At 45.0% G+C, this 25,172-nt stretch overlaps 1 protein-coding gene across 1 annotated transcript; it reads left to right on the top strand.

The window, feature by feature from the left end:
* Positions 1-3,779: 3,779 nt before the first annotated feature.
* On the top strand, positions 3,780-10,975 carry LOC309503230 (ladderlectin-like). Its single transcript, XM_082175927.1, has 6 exons — positions 3,780-3,866; positions 4,019-4,086; positions 4,330-4,424; positions 10,145-10,270; positions 10,434-10,554; positions 10,734-10,975. Exons 2-6 carry the CDS (start codon positions 4,023-4,025, stop codon positions 10,799-10,801), a joined length of 474 nt encoding a protein of 157 aa, XP_082032053.1. The 5' UTR covers positions 3,780-3,866; positions 4,019-4,022; the 3' UTR covers positions 10,802-10,975.
* The last annotated feature ends 14,197 nt before the right edge of the window (positions 10,976-25,172 follow it).

Raw genomic sequence — 25,172 nt, forward strand, 5'->3', positions numbered from 1 at the left:
ACTAGTAGCTAATGAATAAGTACTAGTACTTAATGGAATAGATACTAGTATCTAAAAAATAAGTACTAGTAGCATGAAAATAGAGACTAGTCGGTTTAAATGATTAAATGTTAAAACGGCTTGCCATACTTTCATGTCCTTTGATCATATTTTATAAAAAACATTTAATTTAGAAAAATGCACACTTTCATAGTTAAATTTACAATGAAAGTACTTTAGGAACTTTTTACCGGTAGTCTACGATTGTTTTTTCACCTTTTTAAACATCATTATACATGCAAATATTGCTGTTTTGTGCTTGTCCCACACCCAGACTTCTGATCTTCAATAATGAAAAAGAAGTGTAAAAAAATTATTTATCTTTTTTTTTTATATATATATGACTGAATAAAGTATCAGTAAAAGAATCAAAACATAATTAAGGTATTTAAGGTCAGAAACTATTAATGTGATTTTATATACAAAATGTAGTTGTCCCACAGTATTGCCGTCATTTCCATCCCAACGCTGTAATGTCCCTTTAAAAAGTTTTTTTGAAAGATTGTTTGGGTGACATCACAGCACATGTCTGACATGGAGAAGATTTTACATTTCTTCAGCAACTTGGAGAAGAAAACTCAAGGTAAATATTGCTTGAAATGAAAATATTTTTATTGTATGTCATTTCCAAACATGGCATAACATCAAATGAGTTTGTAAATAAATTGATTTTTTAACCCAAATATATGTATTTTGCATGCATGCAATGCTAGCTACCAATTCATAGCTAATCTGTAATACTAGCTTGGATTTTTTTTACAAAATACTGTAGGATTGTCATTTCCACCACCGTCATTTCCACCACATTACCACATGACAAAGGTGAGGTGGAAATGACATTTATGCTTACAAGGTGCAATTCATAGATTGAGTGGCTAACTTACATATGAATATTTTATTTATTGAAATGTACAACGCTAATGTATTTATTAAAATATATATTTGTTGAAATGCCTTTTCATCTATTTTTAAGATGCCGCGGAAGTCAACTGGAGAAAGGTCTCAGTCCTAGGGACAGACTAAAAGAGGACCCTGTCAAATATGAAGAGCAACTGAAGAGAAACAGGGAGAGATACATAAAGAAAAAAGAAAGGGGTTGTAAAGCCAATTGCAGATTTGTCAAAGAGACCGATTAGAATTTTACAATACCAAACTAACTCACATACAGCGTGTGCATGCTCAAGATGCTTTATAGTTCATGTTACAATGCATTGACATGACTAAAGTTTAGGTGTTTTTTAAGTATTCCAAAATTCAAAACAGTGTTCATCTAACCAATTAGAATGTTACAATTTTACAATTACAATTTATGCTTAACTTACATTTTTCATGTGACTATTTGTGGTTAAAGTTGTTTACAGTAAGACTGTAACTGTTCATCTGGTTATGGAACCAAACAGACTAATGACTAATGATTTGTTAAATGGGTTTCAAATAAATGTTTTCTGTTTTTCTACATGGACATCCATTCATTGTCATTTCCACAACACCCAGTCAGTTCCACCACCTCATAACTTTTAAAAAAATATGTACAAAATTCTAATCACTCATTAAAAATTTCTGCATAGTTTATGGGATAATTTCCACTTAATGTAATAACACAAGTAGTTATTTTTGACCAATGCAATATTATATTTCAGGTTGTGGTGGATGTAAGCTTTGTGTTTGAGCCTCATGACAATTAATTTACTTAATCCACAAATCTATGGTAATTGCAATATAGGTATAAATTGGTAAAACTATGTGTGAAAGTGGTCTTACACTGTTAAGAAATTATGTATATCATAATAATTTTAAATAATAATCAAATATTTACATGTGATGGAAATGACATTTGTTCAGTGCGGATCGGAAAATATGTCAAAAAACACCAATTTGTCTTATAATGTAAGTGCGTTCTCTTATGGATCATTTAACTAGACTAGTTATATTTAACTGTTAGACTGTGACAATTTTGACTTGAACACTTTTTTTCCCCTCAAGTTAACAAGGCCAAAAGTGCCTGTAGTTGAAGAACCACCCTAAAACACAATGTTACAAGTGAGCGAGCTCCCTGTGGCAAGATGGCCGCCGTGTGCGGACGTCGACCTCCATTGGCCAGCAGCGCGGATGAGACATCTAGCCTTTATTATATGATATCTATGCGTATACCCCCTTAAAAAAGCGTGAGGATACGTAACAACTTCGTTTTGTCAGAACTTTCTCACTTTCGTTCATAAATTCACCCCGTCTGTGTTTGCGAAACGACACGGATCGAATCGCGGAATCCAGAACTTGCTGTATAAAGCAGAACGTCATCACGGAATTTGGTCATTCTTGAATGAATAAATCAAAAGTAGGGCTGTAGCCTACAATGAATCAAATCTCGATATGGACTAGTGTCTGTCAATATTAAAGCTCAAAGAGACTGCAGTTGTTCTACGCGTCTCTGGGAATGAGCGCTCAATGTGTAGCCTACTCTACTACTAGCCTACACACACACACACTGAAGCACGCGTGACGCTCGTGGTGTTTTCAGCGTTTCACTGTATTGAGACATGATGTAGGCTATACACGTGAACTTCATCGCAGAGCTGCTATGAGAGTCACTTCACGAGAATTTCACCATTTCATTTGATAAAACTATCGTCATTCATTCGTATCAGACAGAAACTGTAATGTCTTTACGACAACCTGTCAAAATAAAAGTTCGGTATAACTTGAAGAAATTATAACAGAAATTACTATTGCACAGTAGAGAATACTTCAAGTAGGCCTAATAATAATAATAATAATAATAGTTTATTAAAATACACAGAAACTCAAATGTCTACAACTACAACCCACCAAAATAAAAGTTCGGTCTAACCCAAAAAAAATTGGAAAGAAATTGCACAGTAAATGTACTTTAAAATAATAATAATAATAATAATGAAATCTATTAAAATGTTATTTTAATGGAATATCACACAAGTTTTCATGCATGTTTTAATTTAAACAGTAAACTTGCCAAAACAATAACACCATTTTTTTTCAAAAACATCATTTCTAAAAGTAAATTTGTATTTGTGCCTATAATGTTTTAAATTGTTTTATTTTTCTTTTAAATTGTCAGCTGATAAAACCTGTGCTTCAGGGACCATATTCACATAACATCTAAGGCTAAATGTAGCTCTTAACTGGCTGAGTTACATGGTGATTAACATTAAACAGTAGAAAATCAGTCCAGTCTCCCCAGCTGTAAATGTCATTGGCTGTTAAAGTCTTGTGTTGCTTATAAGAAATTGACATGTTGATAACACTTAGTCTTTCATAATGCTCTCAATTACATGTCGATGCATACTGTATTAGTGAGTGTGTGGTGCTTATGGGGTGACGGGGTGTATCACAGTATACTCACTACAAAAAACTAGACTACACCACTGCCCCTATCATCACTTGGAAAAAGGCGCTTCAACCCCTGTGATGTGTGGCAGCAGCAGGGCGAGATCAATCTCGTGAGGATGATCAAGCAGACGCAAAGTGGAATACCATAACATTCTCAAGTTTATTAAGGAAGAAGTGTCATATGTATACACACGATAAATATCCCTTATGACTAACAACTATAAATATTTAAAATACTCACTCATATTTCGTTTTTTAACATTTACATTTCTACAGGCTTATCTCATCTCATTATCCAATATTTGTGAACGAAAGTTTAGGCCATACCAAACAATCACATCCTGTTTCATTCTTGTGACTTTAAGTACACATTAAGTGACATTAAAGTATAAAAGCAGGGCTCTTTTTGGAACTTCACAAAAACTTCCTCTGAGATTCAACTAGGCTATCTGAAAATCAAGGTGAGTTTTTGGAACAGAAACCTACTGAATAACATTTTTAAAGTATCGTTGTGCTTTATCTTTAAAATGCAATGATAATCCACAGTGTTCAGCATATGAGTAGCCTACAGACATTTAACCTTTCCTGCTTATTCATTTTAGGTTCATTTCAGGTTCATGATGGCAATGCTGAAAAGTCTAATTCTTCTTTTCATTATCTTCTCCATGGGAAATGCAGAAGGTAACCTTTACAACCTTAAACATTTAATTGTAAAACCCTTTAATAGAGCATTTTGGAAATGTACAATATTCCATTTACTAATATCTGCATGATTAATGAGGGATTTACAGTGTCAAAGTACGCTTAATTTAGGCACATAATTACACAAACATTAAATAAGCTACATAAAATAATACAAAATAAAAACATTCTTTGCTGTGAGTATTACAAAAGCCCTATAACATTTATGTACTGGATGCACAGTTCATTTAGTTGAAAAATGCCCCTATGGATGGAAAAATTTTGGACTCCGGTGCTACAAGTACTTCCCTCAGTCGGTTCCCTGGATCACAGCAGAGGTAATGTATTAGTTACAACAAGGTGATTTGGACAACACTTTTCTATTAGGTGTCTTTACATCTAAATAAATAAATAAATAGTTCAGTACAATGTACTTAATGTGTTGATGTAAAACACTTTTGCTGCTATTGAGGTGGGAAATGGTTAAGGTTAGGGACAGGTTTGATGGTATGGTTAGGTTTAAGGGTGGGTTAAGGTGTAAGGGACGGATCAACAGTGTAATCATATATCTAATTACAGAAATTAATTACAGCTCTATTAATTGGATGCATTTTTTTGAAAGTACAATGCAAAAACATGTATGTACACAGTAAGTGCACTGAATCAAATGCATCATTTAAATGTTAGTACATATTAGTTAAAGACACTTCATATGAAGTGGGAATGATGAATTTTTTTATATATTTTTTAAAAAGTAAAACTTTCTATTCTGCAAATAAATAATACAGAAAACTGATACTGATCAAATAATCAATCAGAGCAGACTTTGTTTGCAAATGACTAAAATGTAATTTAATGTCACGGTTCATGAATCGGCTGTCTCATGCTGATGTGTCTGTGTGAGTGTAATTGTGTGGGCGTGGTTACTCGTTGTGTTGATTAGTGTCTCCAGCTGTCATCAATCCCAGTTCCCTTTATATGCCCAGTAATTTCCCTCTTGTGTTGTCAGATTGTTGTGGTTGTTCCTCGGTGTGTGTGTCCTGTTCCTGTGCCTCGTCTGCAAAAGTTCTTTGTCTGGATTTCGTCAGTTTCTTCGTGTCGTCTGGATGTTCCACGGTTCCTGGTTTGTCACTTGAGCACGCAGATCACCGCACCACCACCGGATTGCCATCTCGTCCCAGCTTCATCGCCACCTGAGTGTTTGTCCCCGACCTGTGTCTACATCTGACTATTTATAATAAACTGACTTTTACTTGCATCTTGCATCCTCCTGTTATTTCACCACAGAACGATCTGACCAGACCATGGATGCAGCAAGCACTTCCCAGCTCAATGAATTAATCGCTCACAGTATCTCACGTATGGACCAACAAGAGGAGAGCATCTCGGGCACAGGTCGTGCGGTGCAAGCACTCGTGAAGCAGGTGTCCGAGCTCACCCAACAGGTACAACTTTTACGGACTCCCACTGCGCCCCCCACGCCGCCCGTTCCCCCACCACCAGCGCCGGCTGCAGCAGAGAGCCCAGAGCCACGCCTACCCACACCAGAGGGATATTCTGGCGAGCCTGAATTTTGCAGAGCGTTCCTCACGAGATGTTCCATGCATTTCACTTTACAACCACGCACTTTCCAGAGCGAACAGGCTAAAGTGGCATTTGTTTTAACCCTGCTGTCAGGGAGAGCAGCGCTTTGGGGAACGGCGGTGTGGGAGAACAAGGACGACTGCTGCACCTCGTTCCAGGCACTCTCCGAAGAGATGAAGAGTGTTCGATCGTGCAGTGGCGGGTAAGGAGGCGGCCAGATTACTCGCCGAACTGCGACAGGGAGATGGCTCGGTGGCGGACTTTTCCATCCGGTTCCGCACCCTGGCCGCAGAGTGCCGTTGGAACGAGGAGGCGCAGTGGGATATGTTCCTGCATGGGCTGGCTGACCGTGTTCAAAGAGAGATTTATGCCATGGACTTACCAGAGACACTTAATGGACTGGTGGAACTTGCTCTGAGAGTAGACGCTCGACTGAATCGTGTGACCAGATTGGCGCGTCCCAGCCGTCCACAGCCCAGCACTGAGGACCACCAGCCCGGTGGTGTGAGCGCGGTCAGCCCCGCATTCGACCTCGAGCCCATGCAGGTGGGGAGAGCTCGGCTTTCCCGGGAGGAGAGGGAAAGGCGGAGATCCCAAGGACTCTGTCTATACTGTGGCCGGGCGGGCCATTTCATCCACTCCTGCCCGGTAAAAGAGCAAGCCCCGGTAGTAAGTATGAGGCTACTATCGGGTGGGATCTCCGCCGAGAAGACCTCATCACCATCATCGACCCTCCTCCCGGTAAGACTGAGATGGCGAACGTCGACGCACTGCACCAACGCACTACTGGATTCGGGAGCGGAGGGTAATTTCATGGACTTCAAACTGGCACTTAAGCTTCAGATCCCCATCACTCCCCTCTCGCACCAGATTACTGTCAACGCACTCAATGGTCAAGAACTTCCCCGGATTACACATTCTACTGAAAGCATCACCCTCATCACTTCTGGCAATCACACAGAACTCATTTCATTCCTACTCATGGACTCACCACTTGCACCAGTGGTTTTGGGACACCCGTGGCTGTCCAGACACAACCCCCGTGTCGACTGGTGCACTAACACTGTTTCCACATGGAGTAACCACTGTCATGAGTCCTGTTTAGTGTCTGCCTGTCCCTCTGTGTCTGGTTCTGTGTTTCAGAGTGAGGCAGCGGATTTGTCTAACGTGCCCGCGGAGTACCTCGACCTGAAGGAAGTGTTCAGTAAGTCTCGTGCTGCTTCTCTCCCTCCGCATCGTTCCTATGACTGTGCAATAGATCTACTGCCAGATAAATCTCCGCCTAAGGGCAAACTTTACTCTCTTTCTGTTCCCGAGAGGGAGGCCATGGAGAAATATATTTCTGATTCTCTAGCCTCTGGGTTCATCCAGCCTTCCTCTTCTCCTGCGGGGGCGGGGTTCTTTTTCGTTGGAAAGAAGGATGGTTCTCTGCGACCTTGCATTGATTACCGAGAGCTGAACAACATCACGGTAAAGAATTCTTATCCTTTGCCGTTGATGTCTTCAGCTTTCGAGAGGTTGCAGGGAGCATCGATTTTCACGAAACTGGACTTACGTAATGCATATCATTTGGTTCGCATCAGGAAGGGGGATGAATGGAAAACCGCTTTTAATACCCCTAGGGGCCACTTTGAATATTTGGTTATGCCTTTCGGGCTTTCCAACAGCCCAGCGGTTTTCCAGGCACTCGTTAATGACGTGTTGAGAGACATGGTAGATCAGTTCATTTATGTTTACCTGGATGACATATTGATTTTTTCTTCGTCTCTCCAGGAACAAGTTCAACACGTCAGACGAGTGCTCCAGAGATTATTAGAGAATGGGCTTTTTGTCAAGGCGGAGAAATGCGCGTTTCATGCACAGTCTGTTCCCTTCCTAGGGTACATCATCTCCTCTGAGGGAGTGCGCATGGATCCTGACAAGGTTAAGGCTGTGGTAGATTGGCTAAGTCCAGATTCCCGTAAGGCCCTACAGCGGTTTCTGGGGTTCGCCAATTTTTACCGGCGTTTCATTCGCAATTTCAGCCAACTAGTCGCACCTCTGACTGCCTTGACCTCCCCCCGAACGACGTTCAGGTGGTCGAACACTGCCGAGGCAGTGTTCACCAACCTCAAAAGTCGCTTCGTTTCGGCTCCCATTCTTGTCACCCCTGATCCCACACGTCAGTTCGTGGTGGAGGTCGACGCGTCAGAGGTGGGAGTAGGAGCAGTGCTTTCACAACGTTTTTTTCTCATCGACTTTCGCCTGCCGAACGTAATTATGACATTGGTAACAGAGAGTTGTTGGCAGTCAAGTTAGCGTTGGAGGAGTGGCGTCATTGGTTAGAGGGTTCGGGGGTACCCTTTATCGTTTGGACCGATCATAAGAATCTTGAATACATCAGATCTGCTAAAAGACTCAACTCCAGGCAGGCTCGGTGGGCTCTTTTTTTCGGACGTTTTGATTTTGTTCTCTCGTACCGCCCGGGTTCCAAAAACATCAAACCCGACTCTTTGTCTCGTATTTTTGATCCATCCGAACGCCCGGTGACTCCCGAGTGTATTTTACCTGAGAAAGTTGTCATCTCCACTCTGGTATGGGAGGTCGAATCGAGGGTCAAGACAGCCCTAGAAGGGGTAACGCCTCCGCCTGGTTGCCCACCGGGTCGTTTGTTTGTTCCGGAGGGGTTACGGTCCGACGTTATTCGATGGGGTCATTGCTCCAACGTGGCTTGTCATCCAGGAGTGACTCGTACCAGTTTTTTAGTTAAGCAACGATTCTGGTGGCCATTAATGGCTCGCGACATTCACGATTTTGTGTTGGCTTGTTCAGTCTGTGCCACTGGTAAGACATCTAACCAACCCCCAGATGGGTTACTTCGACCGCTGCCTGTCCCTTCGAGACCCTGGTCCCATATCGCTCTAGATTTTGTCACCGCCCTCCCGCCCTCCAATGGCATGACGGTTGTTTTAACCGTAGTGGACCGGTTCTCGAAGGCGGCACATTTCATCCCCTTGCCCAAATTACCTTCAGCCAAGGAGACAGCGGTCACGGTCATAGATCACGTCTTTCGGTTACATGGCCTCCCGATGGACGTGGTCTCTGACAGAGGTTCCCAATTCGTATCCAAATTTTGGCGAGAATTTTGTAAGTTACTGGGGGCCACGGTCAGTCTGTCCTCGGGCTATCATCCCCAGAGCAATGGCCAGTCTGAACGAGCCAATCAGGACCTTGAGAGAATGTTGCGATGTTTGGTTGCCAAGAATCCGTCGTCCTGGAGCCAACAGCTTTCTATGGTGGAGTACGCCCACAATTCGTTTCCAGTGTCATCCACGGGCCTCTCGCCATTTAAGTGTAGTTTAGGTTACCAGCCACCAATTTTTCCGAGTCTGGAATCCGAGGTCGCGGTCCCCTCCGCTCACGCATTCGTCCAGAGGTGCCGCCGTACTTGGACTAGAGCCCGGGAGACTCTACTCCAAGCAGGGGGGCGCATGAAGGCCAAGGCCGACCGCCACCGGTCAAAGCCTCCCGTTTATGTCGTGGGTCAAAAAGTGTGGCTTTCTACCAAGAATATTCCGCTCCGCTCCGTGTCTAACAAGTTAGCTCCCAAATTCATTGGCCCGTTTCCTGTCACCAAAATTATTAGTCCGGTGACAGTCCGACTCAAACTTCCTCCTGCGTACAGGAGAATTCACCCCGTCTTCCATGTGTCTAAAGTCAAGCCCGTGTTTTATTCTCACATTAATCCGCCTGCCCCGGTTCCCCCCCCGCCGCGACTCGTAGATTGGGAACCTACATATTCGGTACATCGCATTCTGGACTCAAGACGGAGGGGACGCGGATTTCAGTACTTGGTGGACTGGGAGGGTTACGGTCCGGAGGAGAGAAGTTGGGTACCTGCTAGAGACATTCTGGATCACTCCCTTATCGATGATTACAATCGACAGGTAAGGTTGTCTGGGAACGCCAGGAGGCGTTCCTAGGGAGGGGGGTACTGTCACGGTTCATGAATCGGCTGTCTCATGCTGATGTGTCTGTGTGAGTGTAATTGTGTGGGCGTGGTTACTCGTTGTGTTGATTAGTGTTTCCAGCTGTCATCAATCCCAGTTCCCTTTATATGCCCAGTAATTTCCCTCTCGTGTTGTCAGATCGTTGTGGTTGTTCCTCGGTGTGTGTCCTGTTTCTGTGCCTCGTCTGCAAAAGTTCTTCGTCTGGATTTCGTCAGTTTCTTCGTGTCGTCTGGATGTTCCACGGTTCCTGGTTTGTCACTCGAGCACGCAGATCACCGCACCACCACCGGATCGCCATCTCGTCCCTGCTTCATCGCCACCTGAGTGTTTGTCCCCGACCTGTGTCTACATCTGACTATTTATAATAAACTGACTTTTACTTGCATCTTGCATCCTCCTGTTATTTCACCACATTTAAAAAGTCACTTCTGCTTTCTGCTAAAAAGATTAGATTTTATATTGACAAAAAAAATCTTTCTCTTCAGAAAAACTGTCAAACTCTTGGTGCAAATCTTGCATCTGTGCATAGCAAACCGGAAAATGATTTCCTGCTGAGTCTGTTGCCTTCTCCGTCCACAGACTTGTGGATTGGTGGTCATGATGGTGAACAAGTAAGTTAAAGTGTGCCATTTGTTTGTCTAAACTAAATTTCTGCTTGAAACAGTAAATGCAATGTTTGAAGATGGTTTGACTTCAAAGCCTAACTTAATTAGCTTCTTACTTAAGTCTGACTACAGTAGTGCACTTTTTGTATTCATTCTCTTCACTCATTAGGACGGACAGTGGTTGTGGAGTGATGGAACTGTGAATGCTGACTTTACCAACTGGTGCTCTATAGAACCTAACAATAACGGTGGTCCCAACTCCGAGAACTGTTTGGAGATCAACTGGACCTGTGAGAATGCACTGTTTTTAAAAAATGTTTATGTAATTTACAATACTATAATTTCATATCATACTGTATATGACTCATTTGGATTTCACAAAGTGCCTTAAGTTGAACATTCTATTTTATTTTGATTCTAACACCACTATAATGATCAGAATAACTTATTTCATTATTCCACCCTACAGCTAACCATTGCTGGAACGATGCGTCCTGTTCAGTCTCAAAGAACTATGTTTGTGTTGCGGACGTGTGAGATCATATGCAGTCATCCTGCTCCACATGTACTTTGACTGTACAACATGTACTTTTTCTGATCTTATATTCACAAAAATGTTATTCTGAAATCAAATCTCTTCTAAACTTTAATCTCTTCTCAATATTTTCTCTGTAACACTCCTCAGTTTAATAAAAGCATTGACAAAGCAAATCATGTGCATTGTGGACAATCAAATTAATGTATATAAAAATATAAGTATATTGCTTAGCAAGGTTTGAGGATACGGTTAGTGGAATGGCATTAAATGAAGTCATCATCAGGGAAGGGGTTAAAGCAAGCTGCACACAGCAGCTTCATCATTGACAAACACTTGTAAGAGTTGAGAAATTAGGAAATGCCGGACAGTCTGTTTGAAGAGCGACCAGACCCTGAGAGGACAAAGGACCTCTCTGGAAATTACCATTTGAACTCACAATTTGAGAGGCAAAGTCTCACCTCAGAACACATCTCTCCCCCTCTTCCTCACTCCCCCTCTCACATGCTGAGACCACATGTAAATCACCCAAGAAAATGTATAGTTTAATGTGAATGATTATCACAGAGTATTTTTCATGTTTGGTATCATTTAAAATGTCTCAGTGCGACTGGTACAAATGTCTCTTTTCAAAATAAGTAAAACAAAAGGTAATAAGGCTTTTAAGAGTTTATGGATAACTGGCACACAAGGAGGGGTTGGCCTCTAGACAAATATTGTTTGAAACGTTGTTAAAAGATGTTTCCAAGTGAAAGAGGTCCTGACTATATAATGAAATGTAGCAGAGGGTTCGGGGCCTTTTCTGTATTTCAGATTCGCCCGTGAGGCTGAGAGTGAGTGTATTTCTTAATGTTGGGTTGCATCTTTTCTCTTTATTCCAGAGCATTTGATGTTGTGTATCGATTATCTTTGAATTGATTATGAAATTGGCATGATCCATTTACCTGACATAATAAATTGTTACATTTGATTATTCTAACTGACTTTGACATTATTTTCATTAAAGAGTTAAAAGGAATAGTCAAACATTCGCTCACAATTAATGATCCACAGATATCATTAAAACCTTTTCATTTATGGAGTCAGATGAAATAACGAGAGAATACATATTCAAATTTATTGCATTTAATCAAAAAATACTTTGCCTTGAGAAAAGGACAGTAACACGTTAAGACCTTCCGCGCTGGTCGGACGCCGGCTTTGGGCCGATCGAGCACGAGCTTACACACTAAAGACGTCTGTTTCCGACAATGGATTGTAAGCAAATTTGGACTTCATCCAGGGCTCTTTCTGTTTTCTGTCTTACTTATTTCGGTGTGAGAAACCTCTGCAAAAGAATCAAACTGAATGACAAACAATTTCAGACCATTTTCTAAACTTCTTTGACCGATTAGATCAGTAATGATTCTGGCTATTTGCATTGCTATTCTGGCATTCCTAGTTCTGATTCTAAACAGCTGATAGAAAACACACAGGACATGATCAGAAAAAAATTATTCTTTGGTCAGAATAAAGTAATCTCCAACATTTATCTGTAATATTTTACTGGGGGATCACAGTGTAGCTGTATGCCCTGATTTTAGTATGGCCTATTAGAACTTGTAATTTTCACTAAAAGAAAAAAAAGAGTCTGTCACTCAAACTTTAAAGTGTTTTTGTTGTTGTTTTCTGTTTAACTTTTCAATCAACATTTGAATCAAATGGCCTAGACTATAGAGCATATTTTCCACCATTTTATATTTTGTTAAAACATACTTTTTCAAACTCAATGCCTTTCATATATCTTCACCAAATCTTCATATAATGCTGGCAAAAAGCCTTTGGATCAAGCAAACCACTGTCATAGAAAGCCATGTCTTTAAATACTGACATTAACAAATAATAATAATATTATCTCCATTATCAATGATTGTCTGTGATTTCTCTCAATTAGTTTACGGTTCCTTTGTTGAAAGGCATAAATGTATAATCCCCCAATTTTTTTTAAAACCATTAATTTAAAGATCTCATGATGATACTCGAATTAAAGAACCAGGAGGGTCTTGAAAAAGAAATTCACGAGTTCACACTTACATACAATTAGAGGGAGTAAAGTTTAATGCATATTTGGCGTGCTGTCCAGGGGGAGGGCTCCGAGCTCGGAGTTCGGCCCGAACCCAGAGTACTCTCCATTATACTTATACACCCCTCTGATCTCAGGGGTCTATAGGAGTGAAGACTGACAACAGGGCTAGGTTGTGTAGAGCCTTGAAGACAAGTATGAGAATCGTGTAAATAATTATATAACAGGCGTCCATTTCAGTGAAATTAGTAACAGATTCATGTTTCTTGGCAGACTTAAGCATTCTAGCTGCTGCATTCTGTTTTTTTCTGTAAGCCTGCAAGTGCTCTGGCATAATATTCCATAGTAACGGGAATTACAGTAGTCCATTTGTTTAAAACCACAGCAGATAAGAATGGTTAAGTCTTGGCTTAAAGACATAAACAAATTAAACTGGTTGGTAAAATGTAATTTATTTGACTATCCATTTTTAAATGGATGTTCAAACAACCAGGTGGAGGCAGTATGTTCACAGATGGTTTTTTAAACAGGGGTTTCTTACACGTAGAGTTAGAAGTTTTGGTGGAGGGAACGCATACAGTTTTTATCACACAAACACTAGAAGCCACAAGTTGGATGTCCAACATCACCGTCAAAAGGATGTAACTAAGTGTTTGTCTGCAGTACGTTCAATAAAGTAATCAAAGAGTTTCACGAGTTCTCTTACGAGAGGTCTCTCGTACTGCGTAAGATATCTTACGCTAGGGGGAAAATCCTTTTCCGCGAGATATTGAAGCCAAAAATTATCCTTAATTTTGTAATAATGCAAAACGCGTTGCAGCAGCAATGCAGACATAGGCGAGACAGCTCGCGCGCCTATTGGCTGCTCTGCGGCAACTGCAGCAGCCTATCGAGCGAGGCCTGGCGTGACGCCAGACCCAATCAGGGCACTTCGCGCCCGCTGCGTCACGTCCCGCCGAAATGGGCGTGGTCTAGGCCAGTGGTTCCCAATCCTGGTCCTGGGGACCCACAGCTCTGCACAGTTTGTATGTCTCCTTTATCTGACACACCCAGTTCAGTTCAGAGCTCTTTCCTAACGAGATGATGATCTGAATCAGGTGTGTTAAATGAGGGAGACATGCAAACTGTGCAGAGCTGTGGGTCCCCAGGACCAGGATTGGGAACCACTGGTCTAGGCCTATAAATATCGCTCGCAGGCAGCTATTATCTGATTTTTCATCCTTCAAGCGAAGCACACGCATCGCTGGAGCTGGATTAGAAGCCGCGCCGTCGAGAGAGAGCACCTTCAGCGGGACGAGTCACTGAAGTCGCTGGCCGCGCCGCCTTCCTGCCTTCCTGCTGCGCTTTCCGGCGCTTATATCCTTCTCTTTTAATTACACTGTATTTCTGTGTGTGTGTGTCGCCGCCGCGACACACATTTCTAAAAGAGCTAGCGTCTTTTTAAAGATGCCTTCCTGCGGCTCGTGCAGAGCCACACTCAGCGACGGGGACCGCCACGTGATCTGCGTTTCCTGCCTGGGTGAGGAACATGCAGCTCTCCCGCTCGCTGACGGCGGATGCCCTCACTGCGAGCTGATGGCAATGGCGACTCTGAGGACTCGCCTAGCCGTCTTCACCGAGACTGCTCCCCCGCCCGCCGCGGCGTCGCGCCGTAAAAAGCGCCGTGCCCAGCGGGCCCCGGAACCCTCCCTCAGCCGCCAAAGCTCGCCGGTTAGCCCGCTTGCTTCCCCGGCTTCTTCTGTTTCGCTTCCTGACGGACAGCGGCCGCCGTCTGCCGCCGCTTCCGTTGATATCGCGGATGAGGAAGCCCTGCTGGGAGAGGATGATTCCTGCTCTATCCTGGCGTCAGGCAGTGAGGATTGGGCGGGCTCTGAGGACCCCGCACCCCCTGCCCGCACATCGTCAGGCAAGAGAGCTTCCATTGAGACGGAACTCATGCGAGTACTCGCACAGGCCGCGGCGAGCCTCGGCCTCGAGTGGTCTTCGCCTGAGCAGCCCGCTCACAACCGGCTGGATGGATTTTTCCTGCCTGGGGAGCGCGCTTCGCCTGTGTCCAGACCGGCGCCCTTTCTTCCTGAGTTACACGAAGAAGTCGCCAAGTCCTGGAGCGCCCCCTATTCTGCTAGAGTGCGTCCTGCTGTTTCTTTGGCATTCTCCGCCGTTGACGATGCCAAGAACAAAGGATACCTCTCGCTGCCGCCGGTTGAAGAGGCGATAGCGGCCCACTTATGCCCGCCCTCCGCTGGACGGCGCGCTAAGCCGGCCCTACCCTCTAAAGCTTGCCGCACGACGTCAAGCTTGCTCCACCGCGCTTTCTCCGCCGCCGGGCAAGCTGCGTCAGCGTTGCACACCATGGCAACGCTCCAGATCTTCCAGGCCGATCTCCTCCGTAAGCTGGATGAGGAAGGACCTGACGCGATCTGCGTGCTGGACTTAAGGAGTGCCACGGACCTCGCTCTTCGTGCTACTAAGTCCGCAGCACAAGCCATTGGACGGACTATGGCTTCTCTCACCGTGTCTGAGAGACATCTCTGGCTGACGCTCTCGGAAATGGCCGAGTCTGAACGCACCGCGTTCCTCGACGCCCCGCTTTCCGCCACAGGCCTCTTTGGATCCTCCGTCAAGGATTTCGCGGAGAGATTCGCAGAGGTACAGAAAGCGTCTCAGGCTATGAAGCACTTCCTCCCGAAGCGCTCCAGCTCTGCAGCAGGCCGTGCGAAACCATCTGCTCAGAGCTCACAGCCACAGCCACCGTCCACTGCCTCCACTTCACAGCGCCGCCAGGCCAGAAGCGCGAGACCGCGCTCCCGCTCATCCGGTCGCCGCCCCGCAGGACGCGGCTCGCGACCTAGGATCACGGTGAAGCCCGAGGCCCCGAAGTCGTCCTAGCACAGCTAGGAAAACGACGGTGTTCCAGTCCCGCTGCGGCCGGACTCACACCAAAGCTATTCGCTCGTCCAGTTCCAGAAAATGTGACTGTTCCAGTGTTTTCTGCAGCCAACAAGTCGGTTCTGTCACCCGCTTGCCTGCACACAAATGCCGTTTTCACGGCTACCCAGATAAATCCCCAAAAGAGTTTATTTTCTGGTGTCCCGGCCACGGCCGATGGTGTTTCATGTGTAGTAAGAATGCCCACTGCCCAGTGCCCATCCCTACACACAAGCACAGCCTGTCACACAGGGCTCGCGCACATAAAACCGACTCAGATCGGTTGCGCTTCAAACATGGTGAACGTGCCCACTACCCAGTGCCCACTAACACCACGTTATGCATGTCTCACGGTTTCTGTAAAAACGAAACCAACGTGCACTCGCTTCACGCAAGCGAACGATGCTTTCGGTGTGATAAATGTGCCCGCTGTCCCGCGCCCACATCCACACATAGACATGACAGTTCCCACGGGAACCGCCCAGCCCTCCCCCTCGCGGTTAACCACCGCAGAGGAGTCGAGCGCGGGCAATCTGCCCGCTGTCATCAGCGCGCCCCATGCCTCAAATGTCACGAGCGACACGCTTGTGTTACAGCACACCGAAGCTTCTCCATCGCTGAGCGAGCGGAGCGCGCTTCGTATTCGACCCCTAGCTATCCATTAGTGTTGCACGGTGTACCGATACTTCAAAAGTATCGCGATACTCGGAAATTAAAAACGTCACGATACCTAAATTTATCAGTATCGATACTTACATTTTTTTTTTTTTTTTTTCGCCTCCCTATGGACGTCTGTTTTTTTCCTGACGCACGCAGCAAAGAACCTGCCGCTGTCAGTGTCATGTGACAAAACACTACAGCGAGATGGCTGCATGTGCGAGCACAAGTGGTCCACGACTCGTAGAAAAAGATGACGCGAGGAGTGACATATGGAAGTACGTTGCCTACCTTGCTCTGTTGCACGGTGCACCGATACTTCAAAAGTAAATCGGAAATGAAAAACGTCACGATTCCTTAATTTATTAGTATCGATACTTCTAAGAATGACCGCGTTCCAGATTTGTAAGGCCGGTCACACACTGGCTGCGTGTCGTGTCCGTTTTTATTTCGGCTCCCATGTTAACTGCCTGCGTGACACACGCGTCTGGGCGCAGCTCGAGACGCGCGGAAAACGCGTGTATGCTACAAATAGAACCGACGCCTATTTTTCACGCGACACGCAAGCGTGTTGGAAGCGTTTCCAGGCAAAATAGAATAGGAAAAGATGTTTCTATGTCATTTTGACACGAATACATATTAATAAATGACATTTTGATGTTTGAAAGTTTTGACATAAATACAATATCAATGTAATTAAAAAAAATATTATCGATTTTCAAATATTGCACCTCTCAATACAGAACGAATTATTCTGTAGCCTATTTTGCCGTCAACACTGCCGACGTTGTCTTTGCTGCTATATATTTATGTTTAACATGAAGTATAGGCCTTCCACAACTCTCTCCCCACGTCAAATATATCACCAATGAGGCTTATCATATGTTACCAATATTAAACATTGTTTAATATAATCGCTGTTCATATTGTTATTCAAAGTTCAGAATCAAGATAAAGCTCTTATGTTTCTTATGATAAATGAGATAATGCTGCTAAATTTATAAAAAATTTTACCTTGAATGTCAGTGCTCTAATTTACTTTTTATATTTTTATATTTCATTCAAATGTTTAATATATCTGCTGTTCATATGTTCATTTATTAGTGTGTTATATGATTAGTATGTTGTCCCGGTTTTAAAATAAAGCACAGCAATGATATTTGAGAGTGTTTCTCCCTTTTCAGGAAAAGTATCGAAAAAGTATCGAAATCGCAATACTTGACTTGGTATCGGTATCGAAACAATAATTTTGGTATCGTGACAACACTACTATCCATGCAGACGCATGGGCAAAGCTACCCGGGGTTTCGAAGTGGGTGCTGAACATTATAGAAAGAGGCTATTCGCTGCAGTTTCGCCGACGCCCTCGCCGCTATGTGGCGCGCGTCGAGACCACGGTAAAAACAGAAGTGGCACATCTACTTCGAGCCGAAGTGACGAAACTATTGAGCAAAGGGGCCATAGAACCTCTCTCTCAAGATCAGAGCGAGGGAGGGCTATACAGCAGATACTTCCTGGTACCGAAAAAAGACGGGGGTCTCAGACCCATACTAGATCTAAGGCAACTGAACAAAGTGCTTGTGAAGCGACAGTTCAGGATGCTCACGACCAGGCAAATCCTTGTGCAGATTCGCCAAGGAGATTGGTTTGTGTCAATAGATCTGAAAGACGCGTATTTTCAAATACAGATAGCGTCACGTCACAGGCGATATTTGAGATTCGCCTTCGAGGGCCAGGCATATCAGTACACAGTCCTGCCGTTCGGTTTGTCCCTAGCACCCCGTACATTTACGAAGTGCATGGATGCGGCGCTCGCACCCCTCAGAATGAGAGGCATGCGAGTGCTGAACTATTTGGACGATTGGCTGATTCTAGCGCAATCTCGCGCAGTGCTCATAGAACACACGACCATTTTACTCGATCACCTCGAGGATTTGGGTCTGAGTGTCAATTGGGCGAAGAGCTCCCTGTCACCCAGTCAGAAGATATCTTTCCTGGGCACAGAACTGGACTCACTATCCATGATAGCGCGACTATCACAACAGCGCGCGGTAGACATTCGACGCACAGCGAACTCTTTTCGCTGCGGCGCGTCTGTCCCGCTCAAGAGATTTCAGAAGATGCTAGGTCTCATGGCCTCAGCATCGTCAGTGCTCCAGCTGGGTCTGCTCCGCATGCGCCCGCTGCAGTTTTGGCTGAAAGCGCGAGTCCCACGCGAAGCGTGGGCACCCGGTTTGCTTCGCCTCAGGGTCAATCAGAAATGCGTTACAGCTCTGAAACCCTGGAAAGCGAACGACTGGTACCAATCAGGTGTAAGCCTGGGGACTTCCTCGAGGGTGAAAGTGGTGTCCACGGACGCGTCCACCTCGGGATGGGGAGCGCTGCTCGAGGGCAGACCGTTCTTCGGCCAGTGGTCAGAACGGGAGAAGCTCCTGCACATAAACTGCCTCGAAATGCTGGCAGTAGACAACGCGCTGACGCGTTTTTGTCCCCAAATAAAAGGTCACCACGTCTTGGTCCGTTCGGACAACATGTCTGTGGTGTCCTACATAAATCGCCAGGGCGGCATCAGATCCGAGAAACTGTACAGGCTGGCAGAACGCCTCCTGGTATGGGCTCAGTGCAACCTGCGCTCGCTCAGAGCAGCGCACGTGCCAGGGATCTTGAATATAGGACCGGACAGATTGTCCAGGAACAATGTTCCGGCAGGCGAGTGGTCTCTACACCCACAGACAGTCCAACTGCTGTGGAAGAAATTCGGCAGAGCGGAAGTGGACCTGTTTGCGTCTCAAGAAAACGCTCACTGTCAAGAATTTTTCTCCAAGAGCAGGAGCGCGCTGGCCCATGTGTGGCCCCGCCGCCCGCTCTATGCTTTTCCCCCCGTCTCTCTCCTGCCTCAGGTGATAGAACGGATCAGGGAAGAAGGATGCTCAGTACTGCTGGTAGCACCGTTCTGGAAAAACCAACCTTGGTTCCCAGCCGTGATGCAGTTAGCAAGTACTGCCCCGTGGCCAGTACCAGTGAGGAGAGATCTCCTCTCACAGGCCCGCGGCTCGATCTGGCATCCTCACCCGGAACTATGGTCCCTTCATGTCTGGGCCATCAACGGGTACATGTTGGACTCCCTAAAGGAGTATTAAACACGATCACGCAGGCTAGAGCTCCGTCTACAAGACGACTCTATTCTTCGAAATGGTCAGTGTTTTCGGGCTGGTGCACAGCCCGTGGTGTGTCACCCACAAACTGTGATGTGACGGAGGTGCTTTCCTTCCTACAAGAGCTGTTGGATGGGGGCAGGGCCCCCTCCACGCTCAAAGTTTATGTGGCGGCTATAGCAGCGTTCTCAGAAACAACGCTTGGTCAGTCAATAGGAAGGAACGATTTAGTCATCCGCTTCCTTAGAGGAGCTAAGAGACTGAATCCTCCCAGACCTCCCTCAGTCCCCGTATGGGACCTTTCTACGGTTCTGGAAGCCATGAAAGGTGCGCCATTTGAGCCTTTACAGTCAATCGATTTGAAACACCTGTCTTTCAAAACGGTGTTTTTGCTGGCTCTCGCTTCAGTGAAGCGCATAGGGGATCTGCACGCGCTCTCTGTGAGCGCGGCGTGCATGGAGTTTGGGCCCAATGACTCAAAAGTTATACTCAAACCTAAGCACGGTTATGTTCCAAAATCCCTCAACACACCGTTTAGGGCGCAGGCTATCTCCCTGTCAGCCCTACCGGTCCCTGATGAGGAAAGAGACGCGAGCCTCCTTTGCCCAGTCAGGGCATTACGAGCTTATGTGTCTCGCTCGTCTGTTTTCAGACAGACGGAACAGCTCTTTGTTTCGTTTAGCGGACGTTCTAAGGGACTAGCCGCGTAGAAACAGAGCCTATCCAGATGGATAGTTGATGCTATAGCGCTGGCATACGCCTCCAAGGGCATGCAGTGCCCTTTGGGTGTCAGAGCGCACTCCACGAGAGGCATGGCCTCTTCGTGGGCCTGGTCAAGTGGGATTGCCTTGCAAGATATTTGTATGGCGGCAGGCTGGGCCTCCCCGTCTACATTTATAAGGTTTTATAACCTAGAGGTTCCCGCCCTGCAGGCCAGGCTGCTGTCGGTCTAAACTACCAGTATTATCTGACCTGATGCGTTCAGCTCAGAATGCTGCGTTTGCTGAGCACAGCTCAATGTTCGACAGTATAAAGCTGGGCAAACTGTGTAAGACCCACATTTTTCCCCATCAGTTCAGGCCGTACCCCGCCCTGTCTGTATGATGAAATTCGCGTCCCATCGACGCTACTTTATGTGGAAAAGTGAGGCTGCACCCCTCCCTCTTCCCGGACTCCCTGTGAGTTCACTGGGTGATTGTGCACTATATGTACCCCGGGCTTTCGCCCTTGGGTCTTTGGTGTCAGATCTCAGCATGCACGGCGTTTTACATTGGGTCCCCTAGCGTAAGATATCTTACGCAGTACGAGAGACCTCTCGTAAGAGAACGTACTCGGTTACTAACGTAACCTCGGTTCTCTCTAGAAGAGGGAACGAGTACTGCGTATCTTGCCGTGCATGCACACGCTCTGGTTGCTTCGATGATGAAAAACCAGATAATAGCTGCCTGCGAGCGATATTTATAGGCCTAGACCACGCCCATTTCGGCGGGACGTGACGCAGCGGGCGCGAAGTGCCCTGATTGGGTCTGACGTCACGCCAGGCCTCGCTCGATAGGCTGCTGCAGTTGCCGCAGAGCAGCCAATAGACGCGCGAGCTGTCTCGCCTATGTCTGCATTGCTGCTGCAACGCGTTTTGCATTATTACAAAATTAAGGATAATTTTTGGCTTCAATATCTCGCGGAAAAGGATTTTCCCCCTAGCGTAAGATATCTTACGCAGTACTCGTTCCCTCTTCTAGAGAGAACCGAGGTTACGTTAGTAACCGAGTACGTTCACACTTACAAATAAGTCAGATAGAATAAATGCGTATTTGGCGTGCTGTCCGAGGAGAGGGCTCCGGGCTCGGTATTCGGCCCGAACCCAGAGTACTCCCCCCGTATTCCTGGCTGTGAAGAAAGAGCCAAGAGTGAGGAGTCGGGGTGGTGGAGGGATGCTGGAAAACTGTCAAGGAATGTTAGGTGAGTTGACAGAGTGTATATATATACTTCTTGTCATGCTGATTAGGGTAGACGTAATTGTTTGATGACAAGTAGATTTGGATTGATTATCTGAACGTGCTCCTCCCGAACTTTGTTTATAAAACATCATTTAAATCGACTACAAGACTTGACAGTGCGTAAAGCGTGCGTTGCATATCTAAGCCAATGGCAGCTATAGGAGCTGCTTTACCAGTAACAAACTATAACACTGGAAATATTCTTCACAACATTTACATCGTTTAGAAACTTATTTGTTTGATCAAAATGTATATTGACTTAAACTGTTTGATTTAGAGATAACATCAAGTTAATATCAGTGAATAATGAGTCAATATTTGTGCAAGCCTATACGCACTCTTTATAGGTTAGTCGTGTGATGTTTTAAACAGAATCCTTTCGATTTACATTTAGATTAAATATGCCACTCTCATAAAGTTAAGCTCACAGACTATATGAAATTATCTGTTAGATTTTTCAGGTAGACTATCTGCAGCCCCTAACTATCATCACTTGGAAAAAGGCGCTTCAACCCCTGTGATGTGTGGCAGCAGCAGGGCGAGATTGATCTCGTGAGGATGATCAAGCAGACGCATAGTGGAATATCATAACATTCTCAAGTTTATTAAGGAAAAAATGTCATTAATGCACACGATAAAGCACAAACACCCACGATGTCCAGTCCATCCGATCATATTACTCAAAGATCAATCCCTACCATTTATGGCATATTAGTGGTACAGCTGTAGGAATGACATATTTCTTTGTAGGCCAAAACGCGTAAGCGAGTTAGCATTTTAGCACTTTCTGTTCAATCATCCCGAAGAGTAGACAATGGTCAAATGCCTGAAATAAGGTCAGTGGTGAACACAAGCTCAAGACACTTTCACGTTTTATTCCACGACATACAACATAAAACATCAACTTTACCCCACTCGTGATTTTTTTAAGCTGTTATGTGTATTGAAAAAGGAAGTTGCTAACAAGTGGCGGAATGGGACTACAGAGGCTGTTAAGGAAATTAAAGGTCATCATGCTGAACAGGTAAGCTCAGTCCACTTTTACAGCCTAGTTTTGCTTATAATTGTGCTCTTATAAACTTTTAACTCGAACGTTCTGGGAAAGTTTGTAGATAAAAACTGAAAGAGTTGTCGGAAGCTTAGTTATGGTGACGTTGAATTTGTGGGACCGTGCACCGTGGTGTAGTTCGTTTATACTGGTGGGCCGAAGAGTGTCAGACGGCCCACAGGTTGGTGAAGGCGACGTGATGTCTGACCCAGGTGGAGTCGACGGTCCAAGGGAGCTCAGTGAGGCCGAATGCCTGATGGTCACTGCTGATGTTGAGGGACGGAGGAGCGCAGGTCGAGGTGGAACGACGCGATCTGAGGCTGGAAGCGGAGCCACGGGATCCCCATGCCCTGGAGGAGGTGGCTCACAGTAGGCCTACGGTGTAACCACGTCACTGAGAGGAGGCAACGGAGGTACACTGGGACTGATGGGAGACAACTCGAGCAGGGCAGTAGACGTGGCAATACAACTATCCATAGGAACATTCAGAAGATGAGGTGGGAGAGTAAGGCTCGGTTGGACCAGTGACTCCAATACAGAATAATCTTCTAACCAAACCCTCGACTTCCACACATACTCTCTCGGCGATGGATGGGACAGCCAGCTCGCACATCTGGTCAGAAGGGCTCCACTCAGGCTCCGGTGTGATTTCAGGCTCAGTCGCTCCTCCTAGTGCAGGCTCAATCATCACAGCTGAGTCATTCTCTCCATCTGCGGTGGGCACGTGCTGCCTCTCCTCCCATTCAATGGGTTTCTGGCTGGTTATAGGGTCCACAGGATGTTTGGATCTGAGGTAGAGCCTCTCCAGACATCGAACAATGGCTTGATAATCTACTTGATGATAGTAGTTCGCCCCAATCCAATACAGTAATTTGAGCATCTCGGCAAGCAGGCAGAATTGTAGCATGTAATCAGCATGGTGAGGTCTCTCCTGGCCAAAGCAGTAAACTGCGCTGCTAAATCCATTTTGGGTCGGTTCTTCTGTCACGCACCTAAGCGTGGTGAAGGCAGATGACAGGACGAAGAGGAAGGATTCAAAATAGACTTTAATAAAAGAACGTAAAGTAAACCATAACCAAACTCAGATAACATGTTAACAAGAACCGACAACAGAAGACTGAAGCACAGGCAGAAATGCAGAGAGAAAACAAATGGAACAAATTAAGCAACAGCTGAATAAAATAACTACCAATTGGTGCCCTAATGAGCCTAACTCTGGGTGCTTCTCAATTCTTATTTGTGCATCCTCGTTTCCTTTCCTCGCTTCCTTTCCTTGTGTCTCAGCTCCACCCCCTGTAGGATGCGAGGAAAGGCTGCAAGGAAAAGACGCGAGGACGAAGGGATCGAATGAAAGCTTTTTTTATACATTGGAATACTTGATCATTCGAGCGTCACTTCACCGCGTCATCAGCAGCGCTCAGAGGATCTGCCCTTATGTTGTTGAAGTTTGTTTATTTAAGAAATTCATAATAAATATTAATAAAGCAAGATACCCTGTTGAAATATGTGAGATGTGTGGTTTATATAAACTGCAAAGGTAAAGTATAAATCAAAATTATTGTGACCAATGTGAAGGGGGAGGAGAATTTATACGTGCGTCACGTTTTAGTCGATAAAACTCTTCCGCATAGGATACACCTGTGTATCCTCGCTCATGACTCCTCAGGAAGCCTCCTCACTCCTCGATCCTCGACTCCTCGCGGTGCAATTAGAGAATTGAGATGTCCTTCAAGATGGCTGTGCTCGATCGGTTTCCGGGTCATAGGATGGAGGACGGAGGAGAGAGGAGACGAGGAGGGATATTGAGAAGTACCCAATGTCATGTCAGGAACTGCGGGGAGATCAACTGGTCCTGTAAAAATGCATTTTTTTTCCCAATAATTATCTCCTACAATTTCATAACATATAGTGACATAAAATAGCTTATTTCTCAAAAATGCCTTAAAGTAATAGTTCACCCCAAAATGAAAATTGTCTCCCTCGTGTTGTTCCAAACCTGTATGAATTTATTTATTCTGTTGAAGAAAAAAGATTTTTTGAAGAATGTTGACAACGCCCATCAACTTCCATAGTATTTTTATTTTTATTTGTTATTTTTCGCCATACTATGGAAGTCAATGGGGTCCATCAACCGTTACCAACATTCTTCAAAATATCTTTTGTGTTCAACAGAACAAAGAAACTCATATGGGTTTGGAACAAGTAAGTAATGACAAATTTTCCATTTTTGGGTGGACTATCCCTTTAAGTTGAACATTCTATTTTTATTTTTATTTTTATTCTAACACCACTATAATGATCAATATATATATTTCATTTCACCCTACAGCTAACAGTTGCTTCAACAAGCAACTGTTCACACCAAGAAGGCTATTGTGACAGAGCTCTCTTTCACCGGCTTGGACAGCACTTGCACTCCCACTCCCATCCCCATCTAATACTACACATTATGTTACACATTTTCAGCTCTATAGCCTTTCCCTCGGGTGCACTTGGGTTTGTGTTGCCGATATTTTTGCAAACAAG

This window comes from Leuciscus leuciscus, assembly GCF_965113295.1.
Source record: "Leuciscus leuciscus genome assembly, chromosome: 7".
Lineage (NCBI taxonomy): Eukaryota > Metazoa > Chordata > Actinopteri > Cypriniformes > Leuciscidae > Leuciscus > Leuciscus leuciscus.